This window comes from Taurulus bubalis (assembly GCF_910589615.1).
Source record: "Taurulus bubalis genome assembly, chromosome: 2".
NCBI classification, from domain to species: domain Eukaryota; kingdom Metazoa; phylum Chordata; class Actinopteri; order Perciformes; family Cottidae; genus Taurulus; species Taurulus bubalis.
The window spans coordinates 9,835,852-9,853,911 of NC_136590.1; the positions used below are offsets into that span (position 1 = coordinate 9,835,852).

The 18,060-nt window shown below is 41.8% G+C and overlaps 1 protein-coding gene across 1 annotated transcript in view; it reads left to right on the forward strand.

Annotated features, from left to right (window-relative positions):
• LOC306733246 (disks large homolog 5-like) overlaps nucleotides 1-18,060 on the forward strand; it is a gene marked incomplete at its 5' end in the record, with an annotated part of 28,895 nt that extends 10,835 nt beyond the window's left edge. Inside the window, 27 exons of the mRNA XM_079214455.1 lie at nucleotides 27-257; nucleotides 936-1,120; nucleotides 1,269-1,394; nucleotides 1,656-1,788; nucleotides 1,882-2,006; nucleotides 2,211-2,386; nucleotides 2,620-2,723; nucleotides 3,216-3,308; nucleotides 3,431-4,393; nucleotides 4,493-4,616; nucleotides 4,863-5,007; nucleotides 5,467-5,588; nucleotides 6,719-6,802; nucleotides 6,897-7,056; nucleotides 7,334-7,411; nucleotides 7,875-8,037; nucleotides 8,124-8,257; nucleotides 8,702-8,866; nucleotides 9,314-9,497; nucleotides 9,941-10,089; nucleotides 10,387-10,557; nucleotides 10,726-10,922; nucleotides 11,526-11,669; nucleotides 11,915-12,042; nucleotides 12,340-12,449; nucleotides 15,297-15,406; nucleotides 17,068-18,060. Coding sequence (XP_079070581.1) covers nucleotides 27-257; nucleotides 936-1,120; nucleotides 1,269-1,394; nucleotides 1,656-1,788; nucleotides 1,882-2,006; nucleotides 2,211-2,386; nucleotides 2,620-2,723; nucleotides 3,216-3,308; nucleotides 3,431-4,393; nucleotides 4,493-4,616; nucleotides 4,863-5,007; nucleotides 5,467-5,588; nucleotides 6,719-6,802; nucleotides 6,897-7,056; nucleotides 7,334-7,411; nucleotides 7,875-8,037; nucleotides 8,124-8,257; nucleotides 8,702-8,866; nucleotides 9,314-9,497; nucleotides 9,941-10,089; nucleotides 10,387-10,557; nucleotides 10,726-10,922; nucleotides 11,526-11,669; nucleotides 11,915-12,042; nucleotides 12,340-12,449; nucleotides 15,297-15,406; nucleotides 17,068-17,171 — 4,608 coding nt within the window. The 3' untranslated portion in view covers nucleotides 17,172-18,060. The remainder of the gene's footprint in view (nucleotides 1-26; nucleotides 258-935; nucleotides 1,121-1,268; nucleotides 1,395-1,655; nucleotides 1,789-1,881; nucleotides 2,007-2,210; nucleotides 2,387-2,619; nucleotides 2,724-3,215; nucleotides 3,309-3,430; nucleotides 4,394-4,492; nucleotides 4,617-4,862; nucleotides 5,008-5,466; nucleotides 5,589-6,718; nucleotides 6,803-6,896; nucleotides 7,057-7,333; nucleotides 7,412-7,874; nucleotides 8,038-8,123; nucleotides 8,258-8,701; nucleotides 8,867-9,313; nucleotides 9,498-9,940; nucleotides 10,090-10,386; nucleotides 10,558-10,725; nucleotides 10,923-11,525; nucleotides 11,670-11,914; nucleotides 12,043-12,339; nucleotides 12,450-15,296; nucleotides 15,407-17,067) is intronic.

Consider the following 18,060-nt stretch of genomic DNA (forward strand, 5'->3'; position numbering starts at 1 on the left):
GTAATATGATGTTGTTTGATTTCAAGGAGCTGGCCTCAGCACTAGTGGACAGGGACCGGGCCATCTGTGAAAAGAACGAGCTGCTGGAGAAATACTGCCATGAGGTGAAGGACAAGGCCGAGGCCCAGAAAGAGCTAAGCCAGGCCTGCAAGGACATTGAGACGGTGCGCGAGGAGAGGGACGTGGCCCGCAAGGAGAGGACAGAGGCCATCATCCAGAGAGACCAGCTGCTGCGAGAGTATTACCAGGCCAGACAGGTAGGCTGACAGACGGGAGACTCATCATTACAAATGGAGGGATTGATTTATCCCCATGAAAATAATCCCTTCATCCCATCTCGTATAGTCATCGTAAATGTTTTTTCCTCAGCTGGCAGGTTTCCACACATTGATTTTATTGAGAAACTGAAACTAAGTGTGATGGGTGATTCAGTGTGATCGGATTCATTGCAATGCAAGTCCTGAGATTCCTGCTTTAGGAAATTACCAGTAATTACAGTAAAAAGGCTCCCAGTCTTTGAAGTGCACAAGAGAACTGCACTGCATCCAAAATGGATAATTAAGCCAAGCTGTACAATAGAATCTAATGGAATTAACTTGGCTATAGACTTAATTAATGCTCTCACTATATTTGGCAGCCTCCCTGCTGTACAGTTATTAGAGCAGAAAAGCATTTACCACAGTTACACCCAGCAGACTCCCTCAGACTTATGCTATAGCTGACTCACTAGGTGACTCTTGTGGTTTTTAATTCTGCCGGAGACTGTACATCAGAACCCCTGCTGAGTCAGTGGTGTGGCGTTATAGGAAGGAATGAGGACTCTTTTTATACAGTGCAAATGTCAGGATCAAAACCTCCCTGGAGTCTACATGGCTCTATTGGATAAAAAGCATCTTGCTGGTCTCATCCCTGTACATTTCCTTCAACTCCTTCAGAAACAAGACTCTGCCACTCTGGACATGGAACGAGCCAACAAGGAGATCGATATCCTTAGGAAGCAGTACGAGGCCATCTCTCAGGAGCTGAAGGAGGCCGTGCAAGAGGCCGAGGTAGCCAAGTGCCGGCGAGACTGGGCCTTTCAGGAGAGGGACAAGATAGTGGCAGAGAGGGAGAGCATACGGTAAGGAATGATTTCAGAAGATGCTTGTTTGTTATATGAAAATGTTGTGTTTACATTGCACATTATTGAAGAAAGACTTGGACCAAAATAGATTTGTTTGCATTTGGGCTATTGCTGATTTCTTTTTTTCATAATGTGCATTCATCAGCACGCTATGTGACAACCTGAGACGAGAGCGGGACAGAGCTGTGAGTGATCTGGCAGATGCTCTGAGGAATCTGGATGACACAAGGAAGCAGAAGAACGACGCTGCGCGGGAACTCAAAGAACTAAAGTGAGTCATGCCGCCACAATGACAGGTTTGAGTCATTTTCTGCACTATTTTGAGCTTTAAGCCTCGAATTATAGTATCCAAGTATCTACTGTTGTCAATTCACACAGTTTCTACTTGTGTCAGTCTGTACGCCTCTTGTTTTGGGGATCCATAATTATTTCATACCGGATCTTTTGTGCTACCCAGTGGAGGAAGTATGTCACTGAATGAGCAAAATTACTTCGAAAGGGGACTGTACTTATCATGTTCTGTGCCCTGCAGAGAAAAGATGGAGGACCAGTTGGAAAAGGAAGCAAGGTTTCGTCAGCTGATGGTTCACAGTTCACATGATTCAGCCATCGACACAGACTCGATGGAGTGGGAGACGGAAGTTGTAGAATTTGAGAAGCACAGAGTAAGAACCATTGTGAATCTTGATGTTTTCTCTTATTGTTTTAGTAAATTCACCTTTGTAAACTTTAAATGTATTATGTGTTGTCATATTCAGGACATGGATTTGAAAGCGCTTGGGTTTGATATCGCTGAAGGGGTAAATGATCCTTATTTACCAGGAGATTGTGGCATATTTGTCAGTAAAGTGGATAAAGGAAGTATTGCTGAGGGAAGATTAAGGTAAATGTTTCACTAATTTGCCACTCCAGTAATTGCAGCACATTTTATACGTGTATATCATTTGAAATGAGACCATATTTTAGATTACGAAGAATGCAGTGTGTTTATTTCAATAACATATTGTTTAAAGTAAGGAAAGTGTTGTGATGATTAAAACAACATTTATGTCTTCATTGAACTATCACTCTGGTTCCTTCTGTGCAGGGTGAACGATTGGTTGTTGAAAATGAATGACGTGGACCTGACCAATAAGGATAGGAAACAGGTGATCAAAGCGGTGCTGAGCGGCGAGGGAGTGATCAATCTGGTGGTACGCAGAAGGAAGTCACTCGGAGGACGGATCATCACGCCGATCCAGATAAACCTGGTTGGACACAAAGGTCAGCTTCAACCTCCAATTAGGCAATAAACTTGACCAATAAAATGCTGCTGTTAACATGAAACTAATCACATTCAGTAGGTATTAGTGTTTTAGTACAACACATGTAATGGTGAAAGTTTATTTTTATTTTAGATGGATGGTTGCATACAAAGATAGATAGATTTTAGTTTTTTTTTAAAGATCGAACTGTCTAATAGGATTTGTGATGTTATTTTCTGCCTTACCTCTCAGACAGTGGCATCGGTCTGGAAAGTGCCGTGTTTGTTGCCACTTTGAGTCCAGGTAGTCCAGCTGCTAGAGACTGCGCCCTTACTGTCGGGGATCGACTGTTAGCTGTGAGTATGCTTTCAAAAACTTGTTAAGTTACATGATGAGATGATGCCCATTTGATCACATGTGGGCAGAGATGTTTGCCTCTAGGGCCCTCTACTGGACACAGGCATACTCGCTGTTTACTAATTCTTTGCACACAATATACTTCTCTTCCTCATAAACAATATTGGTAGTTAGTCGACAGGAAATAAGAATACAATGAGTTTGTCAATCAAGCTGCAACATTGAATAGCTGTTAGATTTAGAAAAATCTAAGTCTATATTTAAAATGTTATTCTTCTCGTCCATCGAACAGCGCACTCGATCAAGCAGATTTCCTGCACATTCTGTCAACTTTGTTTCTTTTCCCAACTATTCTCAAAATATTTTTACACACATACTGAGCCAACTTGATTTCCCTAGCACAGCCTTTGGCTAGCGTATTGATGTATATTATGTTGTCTTTGAAGGCAAGTTGTAACTACTGAAATCTTTTCTGATCTTGTCCACTACAGATCAATGGCATTGCAGTTGATAACAAGTCGCTCTCTGAATGTGAGTCTCTGCTGAGGAACTGCCGTGATTCTCTCAGCATCTCCCTCATGAAGGTGAAGTCCACACACACACACACACACACACACACACACACACTTGTATGCTTTTCATTTCTTGTTGCTTAAAAATCAAAGTATAATGAAATGAGCATTGATTTAAATATCATCTTCTACAGTTCCTACCACAGAGCTATTCTGGCCAAAGTTTATTTGAAGGTTTGAGAGACTCGGAAAAGTTCTCTCGGCTCCAGCCCTGTGAAATCCACGCCAGGAACTGCAGGAACTCCAAGCACAACTGCTCTACACAAACAGACATTTGCAGCTGTGATTTGGGCGGCAGAGGGGACGAAGCGTGTAAGGATACAGGGAACTCTTTGGACAGCAGCAACGGCAACTCTCACTGCCACCACAAGCCTTTTTCCAACAGCTCCCTGCATTCCCGCTCCCTTTCCACCTCCCACAGTCCCGTAGAGCCCCACCCAGACTTCTGCTACAGGAGGCAGGAGCTCCACCATCGACCCTTCACTTTCACCCCTGTGCGCTCTGACTGCATCTCTCCTCAGATAGCTTTGGACAGAATGCAAAATTCACCAGCAAAGGCCGCTGGAGGCACGTGGCCTAAAGTTATAACGGAAGATTCTATTCCTGACTGTGCCCAGCTCTCGATATACAAAAAAGTCAAACAGAGGAAGTCCATCTTTGAAGTGAACGCTTTCAGGAGACCCGAGGCATCCTCGAAACTGGACTACATGTCTCTTTCTCACTTGCCCAAGCACTCGCCGCCGAGCTCAATATCTGAATCCGCTCAGACCCCCCCCACGCCGCCAGCCAGGAGCGACTCGTTCAGGTTCAAACATCGCCAGCAGAACAGCTCTGCATCCGACTCCACAATTACCACCAGCACTCCACCAACCACGCCGGCTCAAGCTACAAGCCCACAGGACCAAGGAGAGGCAGGGGACCCGCTTTATTTCTCCGACGCTCCTCCAGGAGAGGCCAAAAGCGGCTCCAAGAAACCTGCTGAGGAGGAGGGGTGTCGACGCAGAGCGGAGGAGCGGCAGAAGAGGAGGTACAGGCCAAAATCGGCACCTGCATTGAGGCGAAATGTTACTCCATTACACATCCCTGTCCCCATGCAGGTAATTAAGATACTGTCCTTATCTTGTTAATGTGTATGTGGATTTCCATATTTTAAAGTGTAAATTGAAAAAAAATCCTTCCTTGTTTGCGTCTTGCAGGTACAGAGTTTCTCTAACGACGAGCACTCCCCAGAACCGATAGACTTGTTGCGCTTCTCACCCATGCGTTCCAATCGGTACAGCATGCCCTTTGCACCCCCCAGCTACGGCAGTGTCCCGTCAAGTAAGTCATTTAAACAACATTGCCTGTTTTGGCTTTTGCATCCAGGAAATGGGAAATGCATGCTTGATTTTTGCCTGTTGTTCGTGCTTCATTAGAAATGTATGGCAGACGGAGCGAATATTCGTTGGATGGATATGTAATGTGACATACTTATTTTTATTTTTTTCCTCTTCTCACGCTGCTGACATGGTGATGATAAGCTTAGTTTGATCTTTATGTCACGTATTGTTCCATGCGTTCCTCCAGACCCAACACAGCAAGGTTTAGCCCCGTGTCCTGCAGTAACTGCGGTGATGAGGAACCCAGTGTACACCGCCTGGAGCCATGAGATCCAGAACAACAACTGTCCTCCAGCTTCCAGCTCAGGCGTCCACAAACATTCACACCCAAGGTGTTAACATCTGCCAGTTTTTTTTTCATTTTCCACACTTTGCCACAGCAGACATTTTGACTTGTAATAGTAGGAAAAGCACAGGTGTTACTAAAGCATTGTGGCGTGTCACAATGCTTTCTGTGTTCTCTGTCTGATATTATAAATTAATATCTTTGAGTTTTTGACAGGTAGTTGGAAAAATTTGAGGACACCACCTTGGGCTCCGGGAACTTGTAAAAATGGAACAAGGAAAAAAAATGTTCTCCTGAAAGTACTCTTTAGTTGCAGTCCCAGTTTAGTTTTTTCACATTCAACATTGTTGTCTTGTAAATAAAAATACACCAGATGCATTATTAAATCTGTGTTTCCTCTGCTCCAGATCTCATAAACAGATGGCATGTAGCAAATTACATCTCCCTCCAAGTTGAATCATTGACCGTGAAAGGACTTACTGAGGCCTTTTTTCTCCACTCTTAGCCCCCAGCATCAAGGTTGCCTCAGCCTGGACCTCAGCCACAAGCGCACTGGAGACTTGACTGAGACGAGCTGCAGCCAACCACCACACAGCACCAACTCCCTGCCCTCCAGTGCCAGACTGGGTACGACTGCATTTCTAGTTTTAGGCAAATGATTAGTTGTATAATATGTCCTGTAAAGAAACTTGAATATATTTGCATGTTAATGTTCAGTTCAGCCGAATTACAAATGTTCTCTTAGTTTTAGTGAGCCATGCAGATAGTTTTTGTGATCAGCAGCAACATCCTGTTTACTCTGGACGATCCACAGACAAACGTGAACTGTTTTATTAGGGATGATGTCTGTTTTTAGAAAGTAGTAAGTAACCAGGATATTGTTCCCAGCACACACCTCTACTACACCTCCATTGTAGTGGGATGGTAGCAGAAATCGGAGATTCCCATTGTGTATAGGAGGGACAAACTGACCGAAAGTGGAACACTACTGATTTTAGAACAACAAAGTTGGTTTACAGGGAGCTGTATTTCACTTAAAGGACTAATGTGTAGGTTTTAGGGCGATCTGTTGGCAGAAATTTAATATGATATTCATAACTTTGTTTTCATTAGTGTATAATCACCTGAAACTAAGAATTGTTGCGGCGTCGTCAGCTAAAAATGAGCCCTTCATTTCTATATACAGAGTGGGTCCTCTTCATGTAGTCTGCCGTTTTTACACCGCCATGTTTTCTACAGTAGCCCAGATCAGCCTAACCAAACACCGGCTCCTTTCGCGTGTCTCTTGAAAGCACGTATTAGGTTTACGCTTAGTTCGTTATGTTGCCGTCAAAATACAGAAACAGACATTAATTGTGATTCAAAAAGTTTTAGCTGAGTGCTGTGCTAAATCGGTGGAGACTATGCTCGCTAAAACAATGACTCCGGAAAAGGATACCAGGATTGCTGTCCATCATCCAGGAAAGGTCCCCGATAATTTACGCGTTAAGACGTAGAAGCCACTAAATTCACTGACATGTACTGCACTCTGTCTGACTCAGAAAAAGACGGTGACTGATCGGCAACATCATACATTATCATTGTAGTAGTCCCATCAGCGCAGTATGATGTTTGTCGGGGAAAAAACAGTTTACCATCTTCACTCAGTGACATCCTGAGGGGAAACCTTGCAATCTGCATGGCTTGATAGCCACATAAACAAGTGAGTGACTGTTTTAGTGAACCTTTTAATGACTTTCTCTGTTTGCGGTGTTCAGGCTCCTCCACTACTTTACAGTTTAAGGCAGAACGCATTAAGATCCCTCCAACTCGTTATCCGCGCGCCACTGGATCTGACAAAGGTATGATAGTTTTGCAGCTACTTTGTCTGACAATGAGCATCCCAGCAGTACACATCAAGTCTGAATTCATACCTTTCTCCTCTGCACACGCCAGGCTCCATCTCACATTCGGAGTGCAGCAGCCCGACACCTCCAACGTCCCCCGTCAACTTGGAGACCTCATCTTTCACTAGCAGCCAATCGCAGAGCTCCATTTCCACCCAGCCCAGGATATCAGTCAGCCCTGCTTCCGTTGGTGACAGGCGGAAGGATGGGTAGGCCAGCCCCTCGTCAGGGTCGTTATGCTGGCATTATTCAGCGGAACATGGCGTGTTTTCCACCATTTGTCTGTACTTCTGTCTGCCTCATTGTAATTAAGTGCTTGAGAAGCAGTAAACAAAGCTGTGAGCCTCCATCCTCATATCATTAAGCACCGACTCCCCATCTATCATTTTTTCCTCATCTCTTTACTTTCTGCTGCTGTTCATTACAACCTGACATCTTTCCCCCCTGCTTTGGGTGATTACTCTTTCTTTTCTCTCTCCTTCTCAGATTTGTCTCTTATGTCACTTCTTCTGTCAGACTTCCACTGGCAGTTAACCCTAAGTTCGTCTCTTTAAGAAGCTTGAGGTTCGTCCTTTGCTGCTTGTAGCCCATAGAGTGCACTACCTGCAAAGCTGTGAGAGCTGCAGATATATTATATTATATAGCAGCAGTTGTGATTGATTTATTTGAACGTTTAATAGCCCTGATATATATTAAAAAAATGCTAATGAGTATGTATGCCTTTTTTTTAAGTCGGCATTTTTTTTCAGAATGCTGTTTAATTTTGTATGATTGCATGACTTTGAGTTACTTTCTGAAATGCATTTGACATGTCCCACAGCTCCCATTTCTTATTAACTGAGGGCTAGCAATGTATCTTTTAAAGAAATGTTCTGAAACAAACCACAGTACAGAGAGCTATGTTGCATAGAAATCTTATTTTTCTTCATTCAGGGTTGCATGTTGCCTTTGCCCTTCAGTCTTCATGGTTTACCACAGATGTCTTGACATCGATTGTAAAACATAATTCTCTTTTATTCCCCTGAAGGCCATACTTGGAGGAGCCACGCAATGTGATAGTGCAGAAAGGAGCCGAACCACTGGGGATCTCCATTGTGAGCGGAGAGAACGGGGGAGTATTTGTGTCCAAAGTGACAGCAGGCAGCATCGCACACCAAGCTTGTTTAGAGTACGGAGACCAACTCCTCGAGGTACAGCAGCTACCACACTTCGACTAGATATCCAGCTGTGGTTTACTGTTTTCTTTCTGTGTCTGATGAGTCACTACTGTTTTCAGTTTAATGGAATCAACCTTCGCAATGCCAATGAGCAGCAGGCGCGGCTGGTGATCGGACAGCAATGTGACACTGTCACCATTTTGGCTCAGTATAATCCTCACATGTTTCAGCTGGGCAACCACTCTCGTTCAGGGTAAGAAGCCGAGGAACACTACAACCGTCACTTACACAGATTGATTGCATAAATGTAAGGTCATCAAATGAACCATTCCGGCAAAAAAGAAGCTTGTCGGTACAGTGCAAGGTGAAAGCTGTTCTAGCATAACGTGAGGACATGAATAAAATGATTATGCTGTTCAAAGCAAACCACACTTCTTTTTTTTTTTTTTTATGAGTCACTTCCAAACAGACAACACAATGCAGTGGCAATGTAACAAATCAAATGAGATCAAGCAACACATACGAACATTACACAAAGGGTTTATATTCAAAACAATACAGTTAACACAATGTATGCCACAAGGAAACTACTGTTTTTTTTTTGGTCTTTAATTTCCAACATTCAATGAATAGCTTTAATTTAAGTATTTTTGTTGTATAGTAGAAAAGATTCTGACTCCCCTAATGTTGTCCTTAGTTCTCGTATGGAGTCGATCAGCAACCAGCCGACTAACCGCGACAGCGGAGCCACCACGCCGGACAATCACTGCACCGCCGACACTCTGAGTGAGCAGGACGAGGGCACCATGACGCCGCCGTCCAAACAGACGACTCCTGCCACCAGCCCTCACAGCTCCTTTAGGTAGGACTGGAAATGGTTTCTGTGACCACAGATGCAGCTATTTTCATATTCCACACTTGTGACATTTTTATGGCTGTGCTCCGGCCACCGGCGTGACCGCCTGTACGTCCGTCCCATTGTTGTGACGCAATATCTCAGGAACACAAATTTGGAAATTGTCAAAGTAAATGGTGACTGTGATCAAAACTCATTTTTGACCATGATTTAAACAATTCACAAGCTAGTTATGACACGTTCACGACTAATTTTAATGGGTGAAAATGGAAGTGATGACATTTTGGACTGCAAGTTGACTGGTTGGCAGAGGCAAACAACCACAAGGCTTGTCTTGTGATTGGTGAAAGTGGAGTATTGCAGTAGCCAATAAATATAGGCTTTAAAGCTATTTTGGAGGCGTTATAGTGAAGGGACAGATGACTTCAAAGCTTGACTGGAAGGTTTCTTCAGGCTTCCTGGTTCCAGTACACTCCGGGCTGCAGAGCCTCGGCTGGTAAGGCTGAAGAGGATCCAGGTGGAGCTGGGAGTTCAGGTCTGTGGGGGAAACCTTTATGGCATCTTTGTGGAGAGTTTGGATGATGAGAGCCCTGCTAAGAGTCCTGACGGCCTGCTGCCTGGAGACTTGATATTGGAGGTAAAATCATTTTAATTTACCAAGAATGTCATGTGCACAATATACATTTCTGGTCACATCTTAATACATTTAAATAATATTTGTACGTCAAGATTTTGTTATGAATTGTCTAATACAAATGCTGTTGACATCGTTAAGAAAGAAGCTAAACTTTTCCTAATTCATCAACTTTCTGGGTGGCTTTCCAGTTTGCATCTCGCAGTTTTGTCCAACACCCAATACAATGTTGGAGTGTGACATCACCTGAGTCACTGTTGCTGAACAAAAGCACTCTCTGGTTATATATTCAAGAACTGCTCCCTTTTAGCAGCTGCAGTACATCTCTATTAAAAAAAATTGCGTGTATTGTTTGGCTTGCTTTTATTGAAAATGATGAGTCATTTTTTGTTGGCAGCCAAGCTCAGAGTCCTTTTGTCAACTATGTAATTGACGTTTTCAAACAGTACAACGGCATCAGCATGAAGAACAAAACTAAAGAAGATGCTTACCTGGAAATGTTGAAACCAGCTGAAACGATCACATTCAAGGTCCAGAACTGCGTGGACAACCTCTCTGCAATCAAAGAGTCCCCTGGAGATGGATTTTTCATAAGGTACTTCAACAGATCCTTGGATTTGTTTGACTAGTGAGAGTATTAAAGTATTAGTCTCGTAACCTCAGTAACATGATGTTTGGCCTTAAATAACAACCATAAAGAAATTGTCAAATGATTTTCGTTTTGGGTCGAGAACTAATCTATGAAAGAGCTGAATCTTAAACGTAGAATCTGAAAAAAGCTTTTATGTTCATAATCTTGTATGAAATTGTCTTGATCTGGTATGTCCTTGTTTAAAGGTCAGAGTAATGTTTTTTTTTTGTCATAACTGCTGTGTTGTTGATCTCTTATCAGAGCACTTTATGAGAGGGTGGCAGAGGTAGAGCAGGAGCTCAGCTTTAAGAAAGATGACATCCTATATGTTGAAGATACTCTACCAAATGGCAATTTTGGCTACTGGATGGCCTGGCAACTCGACGAGAATGCACAGAGGTTGGAAAAGGGGCAAATTCCAAGTAAATACATGTAAGTCCAGCCTAATGTTTAGTTTTCCAGACTAGAGGTCATGCATGTACTGCTGTAAAGGATGTTATTTTGACTTATCTAGGCCTTTGTACTTCTCTGAATGATCACTTCCATATTCATCAAGGGTAAATCACAGTTGAGTTGAACATGCTGTTATATTTCCATAAGGATGGACCAGGAGTTCTACAGAAGACACGGCACGGCCGATATGAAAGACGACAACGGCACCAGCAAGACTCTGTCGGCCGCCGCTCGTCGATCCTTCTTCCGCCGCAGGATGAAACACAAGCGCAGCGGATCAAAGGACGGGAAGGATCTGATGACTCTGGACGCCATAAGCACAGATTCTTTACCCATTACAGAAGGTGAACAATCATCTCCTGAAGCAGCTTTATTAGAAATGCACATAATGAGTTTACGAGAATAGTTGATTCTACAGAGTGAAGTATTCCTGCTATCAACATTTATAATGTTCGTAAAAGGGAAGAAGTATTTGTAGAAAGGTATATTAAAGTTGCCCAAATTTAAGGTACTCGTTGGAAAGAAGCGACACATTTGTTTTGCTGTTGGTTGAAAGTCTTACATCTCCAGTTTACTGTGTTCACATCAGATTAAAGGGGGGAAAAATAAAAGAAATTTGGCAACTCATCAAATGAGCTAAATTGATAAATAGCTCTTTTAATGTCCCATTTAATTCTTAATTACATTACTTTGTCATCTAGTGGTTCAAGTTTCAAAAATCATGATCAGATTGAAATATATGGATGGGGAATACAAATATATCCTAAAATTATTGGTCAACAGATTTATCGGGTAGCTTCCAGGTGTTAAAATTGGATAAAACTTACGCTGGCTCAACCTTTCCCAGGGCACGAAAATAAATAACTGAGGTTATTCAAGGGCAGCTGTATCTCTTTGCCCTCTTGTGTATTTTCTAATGAATTATATTTCTGTATTGAACTGCTCAGACGGCGTCAGCCTGATGTACCAGAGGGTCCAGAGAGTGGAGTGCTCTTTCCCCAGATCAGTGCTGGTCTTGGGTCCATTAGTGGAGGCCAGTAAGGACATGTTGGTGAAGGAGGCGCCGCACCAGTTCTGTCGTTGTCTGCCTGGTGAGCATGTTCACACACAACAAATCTGTTATTAGTTTGTTTATTCATGAAGGATGTTAGTTTGTTTATTCATGAAGGATGCGACTCTCCTTATTCATGAAGGATGCGACTCTCATTGTCATACTGCAGAGGAGGTTTTGACTAAGAGATACTTGGTTTGCAAATTAAAACAATTTAACAAGTAGAGGAAACTAAATCAGTTTGAATTATAACACTTTTCAAAATTGTATTTATTTTACTTTCAGAGATAATGAAGGCATCTCAGCAGGCAATAGAGCGTGGAGTAAAGGATTGTGTGTTCATCGATTACAAACGGAGGAGCGGCCATTTTGATGTGACGACTGTAGCTTCAATAAAAGAGATCACGGAGAAGGTAACTTCATCTCACTGTGTCCTAAACTCCATCAAAGGATTATCACCAGGACACTGTGGACTAGAAGATTGTGCACTACTGTCTAAATGTATTTTACACCATACATGTGCAGCAGTAATCAAATGTAATATGTGTCTATAATTGCAAAACTGCCAATTTGATCAAAATATATTTGTTCTATACTTCGCAAAGGTTTCAGATAAGTAAAGTTGCATGTTTTTTGCAACATTCTGCTTTGAGCCACCCTCTCCACCTCTCATTCCTCATGCAGTCTCTTGCTGTCATTTTCTCTCATAGGACTGTCACTGTTTACTTGACATTGCGCCTCACGCCATCGAGCGTCTTCACAGCGTTCACATCTACCCAATCGTCATATACATTCGCTACAAAAATGCCAAGCAGATAAAGTGAGTAATCTCGTGACTTGAAAGATGTTTGTTTCAGTTGCTTTATGCTTTCTTATCTGAAGACGTGTCAAGTGAGCTTTTATGTTTTGGAGCCACTGCTGTTTACCCAATTTCAGTTTCACGTTCAGATCCTTTATCGAGATACTGAGAAAAACATTCATCCAAGGCTTTTGTTTCTGGAGGCGGTTTATGTTAAGAAAATGTGACTTCTTTTGTCTTCAGAAATGTAGCCCCATATCAAAATGTAATATGAATGCCATCAACCAACACTGTAGTTGCTTTAGCATTCAACTTAATTATGTATTGCAGTAAGCTTATTGGACATCACTTCCTATTTGATCAAAAATGGAACAATCTTCTCCATTAATATAGGAGATCATTTGGCTGTCTCCCCCCCCTCCCTCCTCTGTTGATGCCAGTTCACCTTCCAGGAAATATGATTTTTAGATTTCTCATTTCATTTTCTTTCAATCAAGACAGACACTCAGGCAGTTGACATCTGCAGAAGTCATGTTGCTTTCATAATCATATTCATCTTGTAGACGCAACAAAAAATTATTTATCAACCTGATTTAATCACAGCCTGCTCTTTCCCACCACCTGCCAGGGTTTGATAGCATGATTGTGATATTTCATAGATCCCTCTGCTTTTTCATTTGTACTCGCATGGGGAGATTAATTCCGTTGACAACCCCCGCCCCCTCCTCCGCATGGTACTTTATGCGGGGGAGGAGGGGGTGTCCCTGTGCATAGTCTCAGTGGTCTCTTTTAAATTTGTATAATCTACTATCCCATGACAACTGAACAAACACTATGTACTACTGATGGTATGAATCAAAAGGCAGAGCAGCTACTAAGTTGAGCTTGTGGTTTCAAACTTCCTCTTGCAAAGACAGGTGTTCTTGTTTCAATACATTATAGTTGCATTAATCCGCTTCCAGGTTTTGCAGTCATTTTTTATATATTTATTTTAAACTTCTCTTTGACTGTTGTAAGTTGGCTACTAATGTGAACAGGAAGTAGGTTTACACATTGACAACATGTCCCTACCAATGTTTGAGTGAACTCATTATCTTTGGCGTGAACAGACGCACACACGCCTGGTAGAAACGGGCTTTCTCGGCTACACACACCCCCGCCCACAAATCTATGAAGTGGTGCAGCAGGCAAACATGGTGGAGATTGATTCCTGCTAAGCTTTTGCTGTCATCAGCTGAGTGCCAGCTGTCCAGGGAGAGCTTGCGGGGCCTGTGGCTCCGCTCTGTGGCGTGGGCGGCTAATGCACTCGCTTCCCCCGCCCACCGCAGCCACACACAAACGCACCTCCCACTGCCTGCCTGCCGCAGTGATTGATGGAAGCTCAAGCTTTTTTCGTGGGTCTCTTATTCCTCTGGGAGGCAACAGCAGACCAATATGTTGACTTTATCCTGAGTGCCACAGAGAGATGAGTGAGATTTTAAGTTGTTTCAGGGGCTCCCAGTGGATAAAGACTGGGTGGTCACATGACTTAGTATTAAGACTGTGCAAATATGGAGTGAACCAGTGGGCTAGAAGGGTTTGCAGTAGAGAGATCTTGTTTATATCCTACTTGCTGTAGGTTGCACCTGATAAGGTTGCACAGTTTGATGATAATGGATACTGTAATGTAGGATATGGAAAAACCTCTAATTGCTGTTTGAGCCAATTGTGGGCAATGTTTCAGCCTAATCATATTGAAGCAAAAATTATATAAATCCATAAAACTAATTTGAGACTATTTTTCTTTAATTTATTTAAATACTTTAAATTATGATATACCGTAAAATTCGGGTTATACGACGCTACTTTTTTAGCTTCTTTTTCCTCAACTTTGACCCGTGCAGCTTAAATATCGGTGTGGCTTATTTAAGGATTTTTACGATTCTAAATTTAGCAGCAGTTGCAGAGACATACGGTACAAAATTCACGTGAAATATTCCCAAATGCCTTTCACGAGTTATCTCACTGTAATGGAGGGTCTTCTCAGCCGCAGCCAAACTCCTTGCTGTCCTCCCCGCCCCACGGTGCCTCTCACCCAGCCACCCTGCTTGGCTCTCCACCGGCACCCACCGACGATGCCACCACACTCACCCGAGGAGGTGATGGAAAACAGGTCTGACGGCGAGGGAATTCCTGCCTCTCTTACCACCTCCACAGCGCGCAAGCTAACGAGCGACGAGCTAACGAGCTAGCGAACACTGTTTGAGTAAACAACACTGAAAATTCAGCACAAAAATAAAAAGTATTGTCATCGTACTGTCTCATGTGTATTTAAAAACACGACAGCTTGCTCCCCGACAACCGCCGAAGGTAGCGGGACCAGCCCCGGCTCGACGCCCAACTTGGGCAGAGGGGACGCGGGCAGTAGCAGCAGCAGCAGCAGCAACAGCGGCTTATAAACTGCCGCAGCTTGTTTAAGATTAAATACGACTTTTTCTTTAAATTTAGTAGATGCGGCTTATAAAAGGGTGCACCTTTTTATAACCCACATTTTACACATTTACATACACCTATCATTGTATCACTATTCCACCTAGTTCCTCAGTATGCAGTCATGTCCACAGTGCAAATGTGGTGGGGTTTATATTCAGCTTGCAAATACAAAAGCACAATAATTACATGTCAATAAATGCAAAGTGAGATTTGCTGGAGTGATTAGAGCAACCCGCTTAAGAAAACGATACAACAGGAACCGATTTTTATGTGTATGTATGTATGTACTGGTTTTGACAAACTGACTCCTTCCACAGCTTGGTATCGCACCGTGTTATGATTCTGTGTCGTGTGATTTTTAAGGATGTTGACAGGTGCTGATGTTTGTCTCTCCAGAGAGCAGAAGGACCCTTTGTACCTGCGGGATAAACTCTCTCAGAAACATTCCAAGGAGCAGTATGAGGCGGCACAGAAAATGGAGCAGGAGTACAGCCGCTTCTTCACAGGTTGGTGGAAATGACTTTCTCTCTGATGTACTACAGAGAGCATAGATACAGGAAAGACAGTAATGACCAGAATTATTTTGAGTTTATAGGGACATGTATACTAAACTATGAACTAAATGTGTATATGATTAATATATAATTGCAGGGCTGAACACCAGTGTGTAGATAAAAGCCTGTCTTTTTAACCCTCATGTCACTGCAGACTATTTGTTTTAATTCGAGCAATTCTTTTAAGCACTACCCTTAAAAATATATTGCTTCTCCTTTTTATATAGTGGTGGCAACAGAAATCTCAGCAGCTAATATCTCAAACCCAAATAAGAACTAACTATCTAATATCAGTTCATGTCAGTGGTATTTATACATGGCAAGTGTATATTTTATCAACAAACAAAAAAAAGCAGAATAAACAAATCCAGTTACAATAAACTATGGTAAAAAGTTTGATATTTTAATCCAGTTTAGTTGGACCAATGTGACTATAACAGCACTGGAGGTCATCTGAGCTTTTTGGAGCACAAGTATCTCTGTAGTCTTTCTCAGATAAGATATAACATTTTGGTATCTAGAGCAGCAGACAGTCTGACACACCCAACTGTCCAGCTGATTAATGACTATAAAATCAGTAGATTCCTAGGGAAGAGCTTTGGGAATGAACACATACCAGGAAATACTGTATGTAGTAACAAGGAGAGGCGTCCAGCCAACCTCTGCACCCAAGATAACTTGGAATAATCAGCGGCTATAAATATGATCAGGTGGATGCCATGAAGTGGAACTGGTCACATCTCTGTTGTTGTATTGCCTTCTGGGAACTTGTGAGATGTATTTTTTTTTCTAGAGGTAAAACAAATTAATCGATTAGTCGATTATCAGAAAGTTGCTCATACATCGTTTGTTAAATTATTATTTCTATTTGAACACTGAATATTTTCTAGTTTTATCTTTTTAGTTGTTTGATTTGATGCTTTTCTTTGTCTTATGTGAGTAATGACAGCATATTTTGGTTTGGACTGTTGGTCAGACAGCAATTTGAGGAACAAATTTAAGATTCAACAATAAATTGTTAAATGTTTTGCACCTCCCGCCAGGACAAATTCCTTGTATGTGTAAACGTACTTGGCAATAAATGGTTCTGATTCTGATATTATGCACATTTTCTGGATCAAATTTGTATTTTTAGTTTCTACAAGAACATGTTTACATGGCTTATCGTTAAAAACAATGTCTTATCTCTCGGTCTGAAAGGCTCCATTTTAGTGCCTGTCTCTTTAAGTCCTCCTACAAACAAAGCAGAGTCTGCTCTGTTTGGCTTGGGAGAAAAAATATAGTCCACCTTTTTGTAAAGGTAGCTCTCAAGCAAGCTATCATGTGTGCACAAGTACTGAAAAATGAACTGAACCTTTTCAACTGCCCCCTTTTTGTGTATTTGAAAAACAGATAGCATAAAGCTGTTAAATTTCTTTTTCAATCAAGAAGAAAATAATCATTTGATGTACCCCAACATTTTCATAAATATCTAACATTCTATAGACTAATATAAATATATAATTACATTTTGATTAATGACTGAATCATTGATAATGGGAAGAATCACTAGTTTTTGCCCAATGCGGCACACACTCATGTAAATCTTCCTCCCCACCCTCACTGTGTTGCAGGCGTTGTCCAAGGAGGCAGTGTTGCCTTCATTTGCACTCAGATCATGACCATCGTGGAGCAGGAACAGAGTAAAGTTCTGTGGATTCCAGATGGAGCGCCGTAGAAATATCACCTCTCACTGCACATTACTCCAAAAACATTAGAGAAGATGTGATTTTTATTATGGGATACACAGTGAATCGGTACAGCTAAAAGACATTGTGGTTAACTCTAATGCTTTTTCACATGTAGCAAGATGATGATGATGATCATGTAATATTCCCACTACAATAGTATTGTACTGTACTACAGATAGATTTGTTTACACTAGTATTTAATACTTGAATGTTTTATTTTTCCTTGCATCTAGTAGCACTCCTTTTTAATCCCACTTTGTTCCATGAATATGTCGGACCACAAGGAAGTCTGCATCGACGCAAACTGAAGACTTTTATTCTTGAAGTGAAGATAAGAGTGGACCACTGTGTTCCCTTTGCTATATTTATATGTATTTTCCTGCCATGTAATTTATCTAATCAAATCAAGGATGTTGGTTATGAACTTTTTGTTATACAAGTGTAGTTAATAGGAACGTTGCTATTTTCCAATTACTGTCCTACTTTCACATTATGTTGCAGTCGTCTGTTCTATTTTTCTCTTTGATGGCACTGTCTTTTCATTCATCATTTCAGTCCATAAATATTATTGTGCCAAGCTAAAAATATTTGCTCATCACTACCCATTGTTGGATTTATTAACACTACGACGTCCAGTATAAATCACACAGCAGGTATTTTCCTTACACCAGTTTGTCCCAGTTTGTGTGTTCTACTGGTGTTGCCAATAGTGTTCATCTTTGTCAATTGGATTTTTTTTTTAAAGAAGGGATATTTTATTTGTGGTTCATGGTTGACTGTCAACTAAACCATCTACACGCACGTCTTGGACTTTCAGTTGGATGAAACACTCTAGGTTCTCTCCAAATGAAGGTTAATATTTCTGTAAGATATTAA